Source organism: Ctenopharyngodon idella, chromosome 15, assembly GCF_019924925.1.
Source record: "Ctenopharyngodon idella isolate HZGC_01 chromosome 15, HZGC01, whole genome shotgun sequence".
Classification (NCBI taxonomy): domain Eukaryota; kingdom Metazoa; phylum Chordata; class Actinopteri; order Cypriniformes; family Xenocyprididae; genus Ctenopharyngodon; species Ctenopharyngodon idella.
Genome location: NC_067234.1, coordinates 6,418,426 through 6,435,576, shown reverse-complemented (window position 1 = coordinate 6,435,576; position 17,151 = coordinate 6,418,426). Strand labels below are relative to the sequence as shown.

The 17,151-nt window shown below is 38.7% G+C and overlaps 1 protein-coding gene across 5 annotated transcripts in view; it reads right to left on the bottom strand.

Annotated features, from left to right (window-relative positions):
• The window catches only part of fat3a (FAT atypical cadherin 3a), a 193,526-nt gene that overhangs the window by 51,498 nt on the left and 124,877 nt on the right, over nt 1-17,151 (bottom strand). For all 5 annotated transcript variants that reach the window (XM_051862509.1, XM_051862511.1, XM_051862513.1 and 2 more), the window contains 4 exons: nt 13,623-13,762; nt 10,307-10,582; nt 8,726-8,936; nt 4,390-8,499 (listed from right to left, as the gene is read on the bottom strand). In XM_051862509.1, the coding sequence (XP_051718469.1) occupies nt 4,390-8,499; nt 8,726-8,936; nt 10,307-10,582; nt 13,623-13,762 (4,737 nt within the window). The remainder of the gene's footprint in view (nt 1-4,389; nt 8,500-8,725; nt 8,937-10,306; nt 10,583-13,622; nt 13,763-17,151) is intronic.

Sequence of the window (17,151 nt, the reverse complement as noted above, 5' to 3'; positions counted from 1 at the left end):
TATGGCAGGTTTGAAAATCAACTATATATATATATATATATATATATATATATATATATATATATATATACAAATTTATAAAATATTTCTCTCAAACAGCATATTTATTACTTCTTGTTAAGCAATTAAATTGAACTGATGTGTTTAAAGCCATTTAACGTCAGTTCTGGTCAATTAGTGTTTCTGTAGTGAACTTTCACCTTTACAAGACAGCAACATGAAGAGCTATTTAACGGCTGTTAAATCTTAGCTGTTCCGGCGGGGATATTCGGCACTGCTGTTAAAAGGAGATGCACAGTTTGCTGGTCTAAGTTTAAGATATCCTTTATGAACCCTTAAACGACTTTCAGCGAATAACCTCTAAATAAAAATTCAAATGATCTAATTAACTACCATAGAGTAACTATTTACTGTTTAATTGCTCTGTGCTCTGTTGAACACAGCAGTAAAATTCCCTGAGAGGTGAATTTACCCACAATGCTCCTCGTTTCCTAAGTAGAGTAAAGATGTTCGGGTAGCTCAAAATCTGTTTGTATATTTGTCTCTTTCTTTCCCTCTGGTGTGTATTATGATACGGTGTGCAGTTCTTTGAGCCAGTTTGTGCCGCTGGGCGGTGAGAAGTGTATTAGAGTCTGTTTGACCTTTGAGTTTGTCTTGAACTAGAGGATTTAAACGTTATGAAAGTGTGGACTTTAGGGAAGAAGACAGGCAAAGAGGGTCTGTGAGAGAGAGAAGGAAAGAGACCAATTCTCATTAGAACACATGCCACAGCTAAACAAGGGCTTCTGTCACAAAGTTTACTTTAGTTTAAATGCTGTGGGCTATGATTTAATTAAAGAAATTTTTGAATGTCTCCTCCTGTTCGAACCGCCCGCTCTAAGTGGGACTCAAACCCTGGTCCTCCGGCATGGGAGTCGGGCAACAAGGAGGCTAAAGACCACGGTCTCTGGAGTCAGTCGCTAGAGCTTCTCTTAAGATCAAGGGAGTGAGGTTTACACGCACAGCTCTTACCAGCCTACGTCCGTTACACTCACCCCCCTAAACCTCACTCCCATCCGGGTCACGGCACCAATGTAACCCCTCCTGTTCGAACCGCCCTCTCTAAGTGGGACTCGAACCTGGGTCCGCTGGCATGGGAGGCAGGCGCTCTAACAAGGAGTGCGTGTTTAGATAAATATATTTTCTACTTGTTTTTATATTCTACTTGTTATTTATTTATATTACTATTATATAACTAGATATTTAGACACGACAGAGAAGACAATATTAAGAAAACAATTCTTGGTGCAATGCAACCAACAATTAACAACTAAACAACTGCTAGTGTCACAATGTTTACTTTAGTTTCAATGCTGTGGGCTGCAATTTAGTTAAGAGTCAGAGCCTCTGTGTATGTTTGTGTGTGTGTGTGTTGTGCGTGGTAAATCTTGTTAAAAATACTGCTCCTGCTGGTGGCAGCACAGTCTAAATCATGATCACAGCATAAAGGTTGAGCTTAATCGAAATTCTGTTCAGGCCAAGAAGTGTGTTTCTGTGTTTGTGTGTGTGTGCGTGTGTGTGTGTGTGAAAAAGCATGAATTATAGAAGAAGGCAGCTCCCTAATTCAATGTTATGAGTTTTTGAGCGCCTAATTTACAAGTGTGTGCTGCTTAGGAGCATGTGCAAGGTGTGTATGTGTGTGATGGTGTGTGCAATCTGTTTCTTGTCACCAAGCAAGGTGTTCTACACTGCCTGAATATAAAAGTATATTTAAAGCTGGCTGAGCTAGATACTGATAAGGAGGAGGTTTATATTTGCCCTTTTGAAAGACGCTATCCACCTAAAATACTGCTTTCGGAAATGTCAATGTATTATGTTTCGTGAAGTGAAGTGATGCGCTTGCCTATCGCAAATCCGCACCAGTATAATTTGCATGCAGTTGCATCACAGCTTTAGTAAAATCCTTATAAAACGAGTGTGGTTTTACTCTCCAACAAGAAGCAAGTCTGTGTCCTCTCACAAAATCCAGCCAGTAGCCTTAGAGCGAATAATCCATTATCAGGAAAGGATGAATGAGGTTTAATTACTGTGGACTTCTGACATTCCATAATAGCGTTGTTCTACATTATGCTTACATGCAGAACAGGGCTTCAGAAAATCAGGCTATGTTTAGATTGAGAGCACACACAGTTATACTACATGGCAGAGGTGGGAGTAAGTCATACATGTGCAAGTCACAAGTAAGTCTCAAGTCTTAACCTTCAAGTCTCAAGCAAGTCCAAGTCAATTTTTGTGAGAGTCAAGCAAGTCAATTCAAGTCACAGCTTTATGTCAAGCAATTCAAGTCAAGTCGTAGCTTGGGTCAAACAACACTGGCAAGTCATACAAATGTTTGATGATTTAACTGAATTTATATTAAAATAAGTTAAAACTACAGTAGTTATGGACTATGGGGGTTTTATTTGCAAAAAAAGTGTATTCTTTGCATGTGCATGGCTATGTTTGCTAATTAGATTTTTCCTTTTTATTTGTGTGTGTGTGTGAGAGAGAGAGAGAAAGAGAGAGAGAGAGAGAGAGAGAGAGAGAGAGAGAGAGAGAGAGAGAGAGGTGATTTGATTGAGTGTGATTCATTAATATTTGTGTGTGGATGTGTGTGTGCGTCTGTGAGTGAAAAGTGTATTGTTTGTTTGCAAGTTTGAATTTTTTTTTTTTTTTTTATGCATGGTTGGGTTTGCAGGTCTGTATGATTTTTTTTTCTTTGTGTGTGTGTGTGTGTACAATATATTTATGTGCATCCCCATAAACTATCCATAGGCTTTTCACTCAAAGTCTAACACTGAAGATCAATTATTACACACTGTACACATACTAAGTGATATTGCAAAATAGCTGACATTTCCTTATAAACAGTGAATAACCATTTACAATGCATTGCACTTGCAAAAAATTAAATGTGATAATTTTCTGTTGCCTTTGTTCTTCAATGACAGACAGGATTGGTTGCTGTCACTTTAAGATCTGCCGCACATGACGTGCGTCCCACTTTCTCACAACTATTTACTTTCGTTTAAGACTTTAACTCATTCAAGGCTGCTCTAATGAGGATACTCGACAAAACCGACATTTTTGGCATTATTGGGTGTGTTATTGTTCGTTCAAGCGTGACATTCTGGCGTGCATCTTCCTGTGCATCGTGTGTAACTGCAGGACATTCACAGACAGCGCATTCTCTTTTTCTCTTTTGGCGAGCTTAAATGGTTTAAAAGCATTTGCATGAATAAGAGATCATATATTGTAATGCTAGCCAAAAGATGACAGAAAAAAAAACGGATGCTGCATTTGCGTTAATATTTTTGAAACTGGAAAACGTTGACAGCACTGATTTTAACCCAATGTTCTGTTTAATGAACACAAAACCAATTCAAAGTCAACTCTTAACATGTCCAAAACGTTATTATTATTATCTTTTTTTTTTGCTTAATTATTCTTGGCATAGCGCCTTCCATGTTCAGTCATGACTGTCCATGCTCTGTCCATGAGAGAGCTCACGATAGCTCTTTCTGATGCCTGCTGCGTCACGTGGTTAAGTTGTGGTGCGTTCAAAAACAGATATTTATTAAACAAAAGACAAGTTATTTCGAGTCATTTAACTCAAGTCCGAGTCAAGTCTCAAGTCATGAATGTCAAGTCAAAGTCAAGTCAAGTCTTTTATTAATATTTGTCAAGCAAGTCTCAAGTCCTAAAATGTGCGACTTATGTCTGACTCGAGTCAAGTCATGTGACTCGAGTCCTCCAGCTCTGCTACAAGGTATCAGGGTACCCAAAACTATGTGCTTGTTGAACATTTTTCAAAACCTTGTGCATGAAAAGGCAGTTGTGTTCTCTCTATATTTCTTTATGGATGATTTCTTGTGTATGGGGAATTGATGTTTGTCTAAGGAGACTGCATGGTTGTTGCTTGATTTTACAGACTTGCACATGTAAATGGGTGTAGCTGAAATAGCCAAAAAATAAAAAAAAATTCTGTCATCATTTACTCACCCTCATTGTCATTCCAAACCCATACAATTTTTTTTCTTCTGTGGAACTCAAAGACATTTTGAGAAATACTGAATGGTTTTTGTCCATACAATGAAAGTCAACAGCATACAAAACAACACTGATCCCCATTGACTTTCATTGTATGAACAAAAAAAAACATTTTTCAAAATATCTTCTTTTGTGTACCAGAAGTCAGTCAAACAGGTGTTTTTGTGTGAACTATCCCTTAAATATCTTACTTGGTGTTGTTTCTCAAGAAAATGTATCTTGTTTCAAAGGTTTTTCAAAATATTTTAACTGGAAAACTTTTCTGCATTGTAGAAGGTCATGCAGTGAACATCATTTTTTGCCAGTTCCAAAAATTCTTACCTGTAATATGATAGGTGACTTGTCGGTTTCCAGGCGAGCTGTCATTGTCCCTTGTGTTAAGTACTGCCACCACTTCACCAGGTGCATCACTCTCACGTACACTTCCGAAGTAGCGGGGCTGAAGAAACTGTGGTATGTTGTCATTGGAGTCGCTCACTGCTATAGTTATAGTAGTTGAGGACGATTGGCTAGCAGGATCTCCAAGGTCAAATGCCCAGACTGTAAGACTGTGGGCTGGGCTCTGTTCATGGTCCAGCCCTTTCAGTGTTGATATCCAACCAGAGCTGCTGTCAATTGTAAAGTAGGCACCATGCTCTTCAATGTCCTCCCCGCCAGAGCCACCAAGCAACCCAGGTGGAGCAAGACTGTACGTCACCTGACCATTAGCTGCCCAATCAGGATCCAAAGCTCGCACTTGCAGAATCCTAGTTCCAGGAGAAAGACCCTCGGTGACTGACGTTTCATAAGTATCTGACTCAAATGCAGGTTTGTTATCATTGACATCTTGTACTTTGACCTCCACATCCACAGACGAAACAGCGTCCAACCGTCCCTGCTGCAACATTGCAATCACTTTAAAATGATAGACCTGTGTCAGTTCTCGGTCCAGTGCTTTGTCTAGTTTGATCATGCCACTTTCTTTGTCTACCACAAACACTCCATCACTGTTACTCTCTGGAGTCTGTCCGATCACAGCTGAGAAGCTTACTGGTAAGGAAGAGTGGCTAGTCGAGGTGTGTAGATGCACCGCTCCCAGCAAGGAACCAATGGGCATGTCCTCTGGCACAGTAAAGGAGAATTGTGGTTGGCTGAAAGAAGGTATGTGGGCATCGGCGGACAAAACATGTATGTAGACTGACACAAGGGAATGTCTAACTGGTGCACCTCCATCAGAGGCTTTAACGAAAAAGGACAGTACAGACCCACGCAAAGAGGCAAAGTTGCCTTTGGTGACAACCCAGCCACTGTCCGCGTCGATATCCAGAAGTTCAGTAACCTGCAGACTGGCCTCACTGTACAGACTGTAGCTCACTTGTCCGTTGGCACCTTGATCTACATCCCAAGCTTGCACTTGCGTCACAAGGGTACCTGGTTCAACCTCAGATCGCACACTTGCATGGTACTCTGTGGCGCCAAACAGTGGAGTGTTGTCATTCTCGTCTAGCACAGTGACCCGGACACTGCAATATCCAGATCGGCCACCTGCATCCACAGCCGCAATGGACAGCACCATCTCACTTTGTTCTTCCCGGTCCAGACGTTCAAGAGTTGTAATTTGTCCACTGCCATCAATACTGAACAAGTCTCGAGCAGCATCTGAGAGCAGCACATACCTCACATCCCCAAACGATCCAGGATCGGCATCTTGCGCTCTGATCACGATGACCTTTGATCCCGCTGGAGCATTCTCCCGCACATCGGCCTCGTACATGCCCTGGGTGAACTGGGGGGCATGCAGATTAGCTCGCTCTACTCTAACATGCACTTGCGCCGTACTGGTGAAGACACTGTCTGAAACGCTCACGTTCAGGGTGATGGCAGAAGGCATGCGCTGCATGCGTCGCTGGCCACTCAGGGTGAGGACACCGGAGGCGGCATCTAGCTCAAACAACATCTTTTCGTTCCCAGACACTAGGCCATACTGCAAGCGCTCTGCGTCTGAGCGGTCTGCGTCAGAGGCCTGTATGCATGTAACAAAGTGCCCTTTGGGTGCCAACTCATTGATTGACGCTTCATATAGCAGTTGGTTAAACACTGGAGCGTTGTCGTTGGTGTCTGTAACATCGACTGTGACCCACACTTCGCTGCTCAGTGGGGGAAAGCCATTATCTGTTGCCTTGACAAGAAACACATAACGTTGGATGGTCTCATGGTCCAGGGAGCGAGCGGTCAGAATTAGACCACTGCTGCTGTCAATGTGGAAGTGGTCAGTGCTGTTGGTATGGTCTGGAATGATTTGGTACCGTATAGCTGCGTTTTTCTTGGAGTCACTGTCCGTTGCGAGCACCTGCAAGGCTGCAGTGCCAATCATGGCAGATTCTGAAATGACGGCTTTGTACGAGGGCCGCTCAAAGACTGGAGGGTTGTCATTGACATCCAAAACAGTAACTTCAACATCCACTTCTGCACGAGCACCTGTGAGGCAGTCTGTTGCTCTAACGATGAGTCTGTGGGCAGGGCTGGTCTCATAGTCGAGGGCAGCGATGACACTAATGACCCCTGTGTCAAATCCAATGGAGAAGAGTGTTCCAGGGTCACCGTGCTTGATTGTGTAAAGGACACTCTGGCCTTCAGGGCTACTGGCGTTTATTCCCAGAATTGGAGTCCATACTGGTACATCTTCGCTCACTTTTACCGAGTAGAATGGTCGGTCGAATACTGGCATTGCTCTGTTTACCACTGTAACGGGAAAGGTGACTGAAGAGGACAGAGGTGGTGTTCCCATGTCACGGGCAAACACCAGAACCTGATATTCCACACTGGAGAGATCAGCCTCGAAAGCTCTCCGCAAGCGAAGCTCGCCGCTCACACGGTCCATCTCGAAATGTCCCAGTTCATCCTGTAGAAAGTAGCTGACCTCTCCATTTTGTCCTTTGTCCCGGTCTACTGCCGTCACTCGAAATATTGCTGTCCCAGGCTCTGCTTCTACTTGCACAGCAGCATAGTATGGCAATCCAACAAAAACAGGAGCATTGTCGTTGACATCAGTGACTTGAACTCGGACCAGCGCCCTTGCAACACGGAGACGATCTTCCTCACGGCCCGCTTGTACAAGAAGTCCATATTCCTCCTTCTCCTCCCTGTCCAACGGGACTCCAACAGTTTCAATGGCACCGGAAGTTGGCCTGATGCGAAATTTCCCACCTGCATTCAGCAAAGTATAGCGAAGTGGTTCATTCAACTTGTTCCCTAGTGCTGTAACCACAGCAACTGTTGTTATATTGTCATTGTTCTCCTCAATGTTCGAATTGTAGGTATTTTGAGTAAAAGCCAGCCCACTGTCCAGAGCCTCATGTACCAGGACGGTAACCAGAGCGGTGCTAGAGAAGCGTCCATCTGAAACACGGATGTTAAAGCGAAATCGTTCTTTGCTAAATGTACTGTTTCTCACAGTCAACAGTCCAGTGCTTGGCTCAATGCTGAAATGTTCTAAGCTGCCGTCTGTCAAAGAGTAGGTGAGCTCTGATTGGCCATTACCATCGGGATCTGTAGCAAAAACTTGTAGGGCTTCTACACCTTCGTAAGTTGGGAGCAGAAGGACAGCTTCATAGGAATCCTGGGAAAATTTAGGAGGGCAGTCGTTAACATCTTGCACCTCAATAGTAACTTCTGCAGGCCGCTCAGCTGAGAGCTGAGGATGCCCACTGTCTCGGACGTTAACATGGAAACGGAATGTAGGTGTGGTTTCATGGTCAAGCTGAGCAATTGTCCTTATGGATCCAGTCCCAGCATCTACTGCAAAGAAGCGCCTAGCAGATTCTTCCAAGATCTGGTACACTAACAGGGCATTATGGTTGCGGTCAGCGTCAGTTGCTCGTATGACCAGTGGTTGTCCATTGTCACTCTGCACAACACTGTTAAGCCCAGCGCCTTCACTGATACTTCCATGGTAATGCAGCTGTTGGAACACCGGTGCATTGTCGTTTTGGTCGAGAACTGTAACTGTTATTGTAGCATTTGAGGCCTGTCCAGCCATGTTGCTTGCAGTGACTATTAGCACGTAGGAGGAAACTGTCTCAAAGTCCAGTGATTTCTGTGTAGTGATCACCCCACTGTATTGGTTGATGCGGAAAGTCCTATGACCATTGCCATGGCGAATGTCGTAGGTAAGGGTGGACAGACTTAGAGCATTTACTGTGATAACTGAAGTTCCTATGGCAACACCTTCTGATATTTCCGCCTGATATTCATTTTGGGGAAACTTGGGACCAGCGTTATCGGACAAGGTGACTGCGATTCGGACGACAGCTGTTGATGATAATGCTGGAGAACCATTATCAGTTGCTTTGACAGACAAGACATAGTGACCAATGTTTGACAGGTCCAGCTCCCGAGCCAATGAGATGATGCCTAAAACAGGATCAATCCGGAACGTGTTCCCTGTATTCCCTAAATTGAAAGAGAAAAAAAAAAAAAAGTGTAAGAGTGTAAGAAAAATAAGATCTTACAAATATACTGCTATTAAAATTATGGAAAATATGTATGGAAAATATGTAAATAATATTCTTATCTTCATACTCTTGAGCACATGTTCTTGAGAACATGAGACAAATTGAGTTAAGTGTGTCCATTCAGTGAAGTGTGTCCAGACTAGTGTATGTGAGCGTGTGCATACCTGAGTCAACGCTGTAACTGATTTGTGCATTCTGGCCCTTGTCCTTATCAAGTGCAGTCACAGTGAGAACAGCCGATCCCAGTGCAGCTGATTCATACACCTGTCCATCATACATCACCATGGTGAAAAGAGGGGCGTGGTCATTCACATCCTCTACACCGATCAGGACACGAGCAAGGCTACGTCTGTACGGAAACTCTTGATCTTTCACCTAGTATGGAAAAAAAGAAGAAGAATGCAAGAATGATGGAGAGAAATAAAGAGAGAGGGGGGTTAGAAACAAAAACAATTTCCCTGTCTAAGATAGATAGCAATATCCAACACAAACAAAGAGCAACACGCGCACACACGCGCACACACACACACACACACACACATACTCAAAACAAACTCAAACTCGCTCACTGCCAGACGGAGTGGATAACATCTCTCTCCGGATTATAATAACAAATTTCATCTGTTTGCAGGCAGCAGGAATATCCATGTGCTTATTAGATATGACACTCACTGTCTCTCAGCCTCGTCAGGGGAGTGTGAAAACAAGGAGTGATACAGATCAGATCAATAATTAGATCACAGTGGAGAAACAACACAGGTGCAGACGACATTAAACTAGTGACGGCTGCCAAAGCACAAGGAGCAATCTCCTGTTCCTGTCATACCAGCACTCAAGCATGGAGCACGTGAAAGAGAGAGGAGGGAGGCAAATCTGCGGGAATACACTACGAACACTAATCAAATACCTCTCGTTTTATCCATCTATTGAGAGTTACATTGTTCTCTCAAATAAAATAAAATGAAAATAAAATAAAATAAATAAAATGTTTATTTGGTAAAAAAAAAAAAAAAAATTATATCTAAAAAAAAGTTTATATCTATTTATCAATGAGGCTGCTTACAGGTCCAAGTCTTTATACTTTTAAAAAACAGATTAATTAAAGAAAGTAAAAAATAAAAAAAAATAATAAAAAAAAAATACAATAAATTAATAATAAAAAAAAATACAATAAATTAATAATAAAAAAAAATACAATAAAATAAAATAAAAAAATAAAATAAGACTATAATATATAATAATAATAATAAATATAAAAATAAAATAATAAAGCACTTTAAAAATAAAATAAAAAACAAAACAAACAAACAAACAAACAAATAAAATAAAATAAAATAAAATAAAATAAAATAAAATAAAATAATGTATGAGGCTGCTTACTGGCCCACGCCAAAATAGTAGTGGCCAAGACATATTTCTGGGTGGTTTTGTGGTTTTAAGGGCCATTTAGAGGACAGAGTTTTCAACTAAAACAGAAAATATTTCGTGCATTTATTTACAGGACAATTTACGTTTTATGTTCATTTATGTTTTTAGTGTTTTTTGCGGATCCGTGTGAACAGGGATTTTTTGACAACGTTGACGTCTGTACGAAAAACTTTTCAGTTTTTATTACAGTGTCATTGTAAATGTACACTTAATTCATTAATGTGTTTTAATGTGGTTGCACATTAATGTCACCATAACTTTTATGCAGTATTTTCAAAATATCTATGTGATTATGAAGAAATCTTTGTCTGAATTACCATGATGGTGAGGATGTGCTGTGTTCGGCTCTCATGGTCCAGTCTGCGAGCCGTGTAGATGATTCCGCTGTTAGGGTCGATGCGGAAGAGGCGCATGCTGCTGGGGTCAACGCTGCTCTGAAGGCTAAAGGTCAAACGGTGGCGCTCATCACGGTCAGATGCCAACACTTGAACCACCTCCGTATCTGGGGGCGTGTCCTCTGTGATTGTGATATCATAGGTGGGCTGGGAAAAAACGGGCGGGTTGTCGTTGTTGTCCAAAACAGTAATGTGGACCTGTATTAAAAAAAAAATAAAAATAAAAAAAATAAAACACAACATGAAATAGAGTGAAGACAACATGAAATAGAGTGGAACAAAGCCAGCACCCTTCAGCGGCAATGGTTTCAGAAGTATTTTTTCATTCATTTTCTCATAGTGATTTTATAATAGTCTTCATTAAAGAGTTATAAGGCATGGACCAAGCCAACCTGCTGAGAGGTGAATCACAACACGGTAACACTTTATTTTAGGGTTTCTTAACTCTTAATTTAGCATGCATATTACTAGAATATTGGCTATTTATTAGTCTTATAAAGCACATATTAATGCCTTATTCTGCATGACCTTATTCTACATTCTTAATCATACCCAATACCTAAACTTAACAATTAACTTTCTAACTATTAATAAGCAGTAAATTAGGAGTTTATTGAGGCAAAAGTTGTAGTTAATAGTGAATATGTGTTCCCCATACTAAAGTGTTACCCACAACACTACAAACATTGATGTGAAGGGAAAAAAAATTGAAACTCGGATAAAAGTAAACAGTAAGACTGTGTACTTAACGGCATTAGTGAGGGAAAGAACTACAATCCCATGAGGCATTGCGAACAGCATAATCGAATAAAAAAAGAGGAATATAAAACTACTCGTTTACAAATGTTGATTACATGTAGTGGGCGGAGCTAATGAGATATTTTGCTCTTTCCGACTCTCTGATCGGTGTAATTTTCTGTACAGCATCATGGGTAATGTAGTTTTTAATCAGAAATTCCACTGTTAAACTCAATTATTTTAAAAATAACTAAAGTTAAAATGATAAAAGTTCATTCAAAATATAAATACTTACTACAATAGTATAGAAATAATACTAAAATAATGCTCCTAAGTACAAATTCATGGTCATATTGTGAATGATTCACCGGTGAGCATTACAAAAAAAAAAAAAAAAAAAAATTAAATCCTTGCCACATTGTGCGAGTTTGACCACATGTAAGCAACAAAGTGAACACACCATGAGTGTACGCACAAATCAAAGTTGAATGCTGAATGCTGAAATTCAAACAAATTGGCTGACGCAAGTTCTCAGTTGTCGCTAACTTGTATTAATAGCCACAGCAGTCGTCAGAGCACGCAGGCAGTGTGAGCGCACACAATTGTGTGTATCTGCGATCGAACTGCGTTAGCTGATCTAATTATAAAGTAATAACAGACGTGTACTTCCGTCTCACACTCTCCCTTGCGGAGACACGCTGAGATCCATCTGTGTGTGTGTCGCAGACCGTGTATAAATGTATATTTGTGTATGAAAGTGAGCGAGAGATGATGCTTTCTAAATAGAGAACAAGTCTTAGAGAAGAATACAATCACTTTCATGATTTCTTTTCCATTTGTCCCTTCTCTGACCCTCTCTTTGTTCACGTGTGTGTGTGTAGTTTTTGTATTTTTAAATGAGTGCATTTGCATGTAACAGAGAATGTGTGTCCTCAAAGTGTTGTTTAATATGCAGTTGACTGAATTTAAATTAGTTATCTTTTGTGTTTGCGTTCTTGTGCATGAGTGTGTATATGTTAATTTACTTTGTATATATAGTGATTGAATAAACTGAATAAATGTGACAGCGCTTCCTGTCGCCCCCAGCACCCCAAACACTGTGGCAGCTTCTACTCCGCAAGATAAACAGATCAATCATTCATTTTTCCTCACTCTCCCACATTTTTTTCCTTTCAGGATGGATTGTGTCCTTTACACTCTGACCTTCATGGACATATTACACTGCAAAGACTTGTATCCATGGCAACGAAGTTATCAATCCGATGGGACCTTGACATCAGGGATAGGCAATCTGAACGATGACAGACGCTATCAATCAAACCCTCACCATCAAACATCAGCATCAATCATCGACTAAACAGCTTCTGTCAAGCGGACAAACACTGTAACTCTGTTTCAGAACCTTCCCTCGACATCAAAAGTGCCTAAAAGACAGCAAAAGCTGCTCCAAAAGATATGAAGAAACATTATGCGGCCTTTTAAGAGTCCGGCCAAATTCTAATCACAAGCTCAGTGAAAAAAAAAAAAAATCTAAAAATGGCATACGAGGGGAGAAAAATGCTGATTATAAATATGAATATATTAATATTAATAATAAATATAAATAAAGTATTAATTATATTAACATAATATGAATATAAAATATTGGCATATTGTATTACCATTGTACATGAACAGTAGTTAACTACTTTAGTTAGCATGAACTAAGAATGAACAACACTTACAAAGCATTTATTAATCTTTGTTAATGTTAATTTCAACATTTACTAATACTTTATTAAAATCAAATGTTGTATTTGTTAACATTAGTTATTTCACTGTTTACTAACATGAACAAACAATGAAAGGCTGGATTATTATTAACTAACATTAACAAAGATTAACAAATACAGTAACAAATGTATTTCTCATGGTTAGGTCATGTTAGTTAATATATTAACTAATGTTAACTAATGAACCTTATTGTAAAGTGTTATAAAATATAAAATATATACATGTTAACAAATAAAATATTAATTATATTAATATATATATATATATATATATATATAATATAAAATATTGTTGTATGAGGAGAGGCATGCTGACTATAAATATTAATTTATATAAATAAAATATTAATTATATTAACACAATATTAATATAAAATATTGGCATATGAGTAGAGAGCAATTATAAATATGATTATAAATATGAATTAATACAAACATAAACATTTATATAAATAAAATATGAATAGCTAAATATTAATTATATATAGAAATATTAATACAAAATATTGGCATATGAGTAGAAAAATACTGATTATTTATATTTATATAAATAATTGTATATAAATATTAATTACACATAAATAAATTATTAATACAAAATATTAAATAAATATACATTTGTGTACTAGTATCATGTTGTTGGAGCAGAGTATCTTAAACATGTTTGTGTCTGTGAAAGTTTATTTGTTTTTATTTGTGAGTGAGTGTGTGAGTGTGTGTGTGTTTACCTGTGTATACGCTATATTAGTCCCATCTGTAACCTCCACAGTGAGGTTGTAAAACGATCGCTGCTCAGCGTCCAGAGGTTTAGCGATGACGATAGTGCCCACACCTTTCTCAACGTCAAACATACTGTCCACGTCACCGCCTTATGCGAAAAGAGAAAACATGATTAAACACAAGAAAACTCTACACACACACACACACACACACACACACACACACACACACACACACACACACACACAGAGAGATTCAAATTCACACCACTGCAATACTCATGTACACCAAATGGGGGCGCTACAGGGTTTAAATGTTCAAAACATAAGTAGGATGGGATTTCCTCATTATACACATACATACATACATACATAGACACACACACACACACACACACACACAGCAAACACGCAACACACACCACACATACGCAATAGACACATAACACACACATCCCCCTGTGTAACGCACATACATTTAAATGCACACAACCCACATATGCAAAAAACTCACAACATATTCAGACATATACACTCACATGTGTAATGTATGTGCTACTTCACAGTGACAAAAAGCATTCCTCCATTCTATTTTCAAACAAGTATGTGCAGTCTACAGCAACAGTCTAACACAACACATGCTGCCCATATACACAAAAAAACTCTCAGAATCAGCTCTAATCAGATGCATATAGACCATTAAACACCAACAAAAGAGACAACGAACGTATAGATCGAAGAAACAGCTGTTTTCTCACAGCAAATGTTGACTATAAAATATAGTTCACCTAAATATTAAAAATCTGTTAATATTTACTCATGTCGATGCAAACCAGTCTTTCTATCATGAAACACAAAAAATGTTAGTCAGAATGTTCACACTCCTCTTTTCCACATAAACGAGACCAAGGGATGTCAAGCTGCAAAATGTACAATACAGTAGTCCATATGAATGTCTTTTAAAGACATATGATAATTATGTGTGAAGAATACACTAAAATGTGTTATTATTCACTGTAAATCTTAGCTCTGTAAAAAACTGTAGCCCTTAAAAATACATAACAAACACCCAAATATTCAACTTTGAAGCGTCGTGATTAGTTAAATGACATGCAATAATCAAAGCTGTTTGGCATCAGTTATTTCTTTTTGTGGAATATTTAAAAGCAGGGATGCACAATATATCACCAACATATTAGTGTTCATCTAATATTGTCAATTCTTTAATATTTTTATTTATTCAATTATTAATAATTTTTATATATATATTTTAACTATCAGCTAATATTACATATTCATTTTCCAATAATATGCATTTAATTCCCCCTATTTTGCTATATGCCATTTTTTTTTTTTTTTGGCATATCTAAAGACAGCATTGCACAACATTGTTCATCCAATACTGTCAATACTTTAAAATTTAAATTTTTTATTTATATAATTATAAAAAAAAATAATAATATATATATATATATATATATATATATATATATATATAATTTTTTTTTTTTTTTTTTTTTTTCCATTTTCATTGGACAAAAATATGTATTTAATTCCCCCTATTTTAATATTACTTTTGCCATTCTCTAGCACCATTAAAATGACAATGATAGATTATGGCCATTACAAACTTAAGAACAATACCATTAAAAACTACTTTCCCATTAAGAGCACATCTTTTCAGCATCAAACAGAAGTTGTGATAGTCTTTTCTTCCCTATTGTGATGTATATCCAAGTGAAATGGCTTCTTGATCAAGAACAAATGTAGGGCGGGACTTGCTTTTGTCTTTTGGGAATTGATTGGATGGTTGTGGTTTGTTATTGGTGGATCTCATGTGAGTGACAGGTTGTCCCGCCCTCGTTCCCATAAACACATCATCAGAGAAGAGAAGAGATGAGCTGCAAGAGGGAGGGAAGATAATCTGATTCAAGATTACGAGGCGCATGAATTAAAAAAATTATGATGTGCATAGATAAATCATTTATAATAAATACTGCAATATTCCATTTAAAAAATAATAAATAAGTGAATTTACATTTTGATTTCATGGTGACTATATTACAATATTGGCCATTATCGCGATAACATGGAAACAATTATTGGCTTATTGGTATCAGATTAAATTTTAATATTTGTGCATCCCTATGCGAACAAACAAATGAGAATTAAAATTTAAGTCTGTTTTTAACATAAAACTATCTTGGAATATATAGTGCACTACTTTTCTGGTGCTTTTTTAATCCTTCTGACTTTATTTGCTTTAACTGTAGGACAAAAAGCAGCTCCAACATTCTGACTAAAATCTTTTGCGCTCCACAGAACAAAAAGGTACACAGGTTTGGAATGACATGGGGGTGAGTAAACAATGACAGAACTGTCATTTATAGGTGAAGTATCACTCTACGATGTAGTTCAGGTTGTTGCATCAATGTGTTTGAACGCCGGTGCGTGTGAACAGAGGTGAAAGTGTGTTTTGGCAGGGCGTTATGTTCCCTCTTCACACTCGTTCTACCCAGGGCGCATTAATCATCTCATGCCGCCTGTTGCTGTAACACCTGGTGGAGAGATACACTTACATATGCATACGCACACTTACACACCCTTTCATTCATCACCGTCCACCCTCGCTGTCCTCACACACGCTCTCTCGTCTGGCAAGCTAACCCTGGGTTGACCCCTGACCTTTATCCACACTCAATTGGCTGTTTAATGACGCATTTAATCAGGCCGCAGATGATAAGGCTGAGTCAACGACCGCCAGAAGGGTTTTAGGTACCTCATAAACAGAATACACACTCACATACACACATAGATGGAAGCACAATTTAAACCATTATCGCCACTGCACTGTAAACACTATGCACACACACATGCATACAATAATATATCACACGCACATTTAAATCACATTTGTATCAAGACACATGTCTCCAAATTCACATCCCAGCCAATAATGTTTAAGCAATACAGCACAACACCACGGGATGATGGGAAAGCAGAGCTAGCTGATGGTTAAACAGCAACAGAGCAACAGCAGTTCTGCTGAACTTGTATAAATATATATATATATATATATAGAGAGAGAGAGAAAGACAGACGGAAGGAGACAGAGAAAAAGATGAGGTTAAAGAGACAGAAAGAGAGAGAAAAACATGCAGAGACAGACAGAGAAAGAGAGAAAAGGGCAGAAAGAGACAGACATCAGGGCTCAACAATAAGGACTACTGATGACTGATGCTCAGAAAAGTTGATGAAATTGTCAATTGAATCGACATGAAATGTATCATTTCCATGTGTTTTTAAGTGTACTTAAGCCAATTTAAACATTCAAGTGATTTTAAACCATTTAGAACTACGCTTGAATGGACAAATACACAATATTGTGTTAAAATGCCCATTTTAGCGAGTATCCTCATAGTCAATTATAGCTGTGTCCCAATTCAGAGGCTGCATCCTTCGAAGTCTGAATGTGTCACAGCGGCACGATGAAGGCGGCCCCAATTCGAAGGCTCCTTCGGATGCGGTCTACAAATGC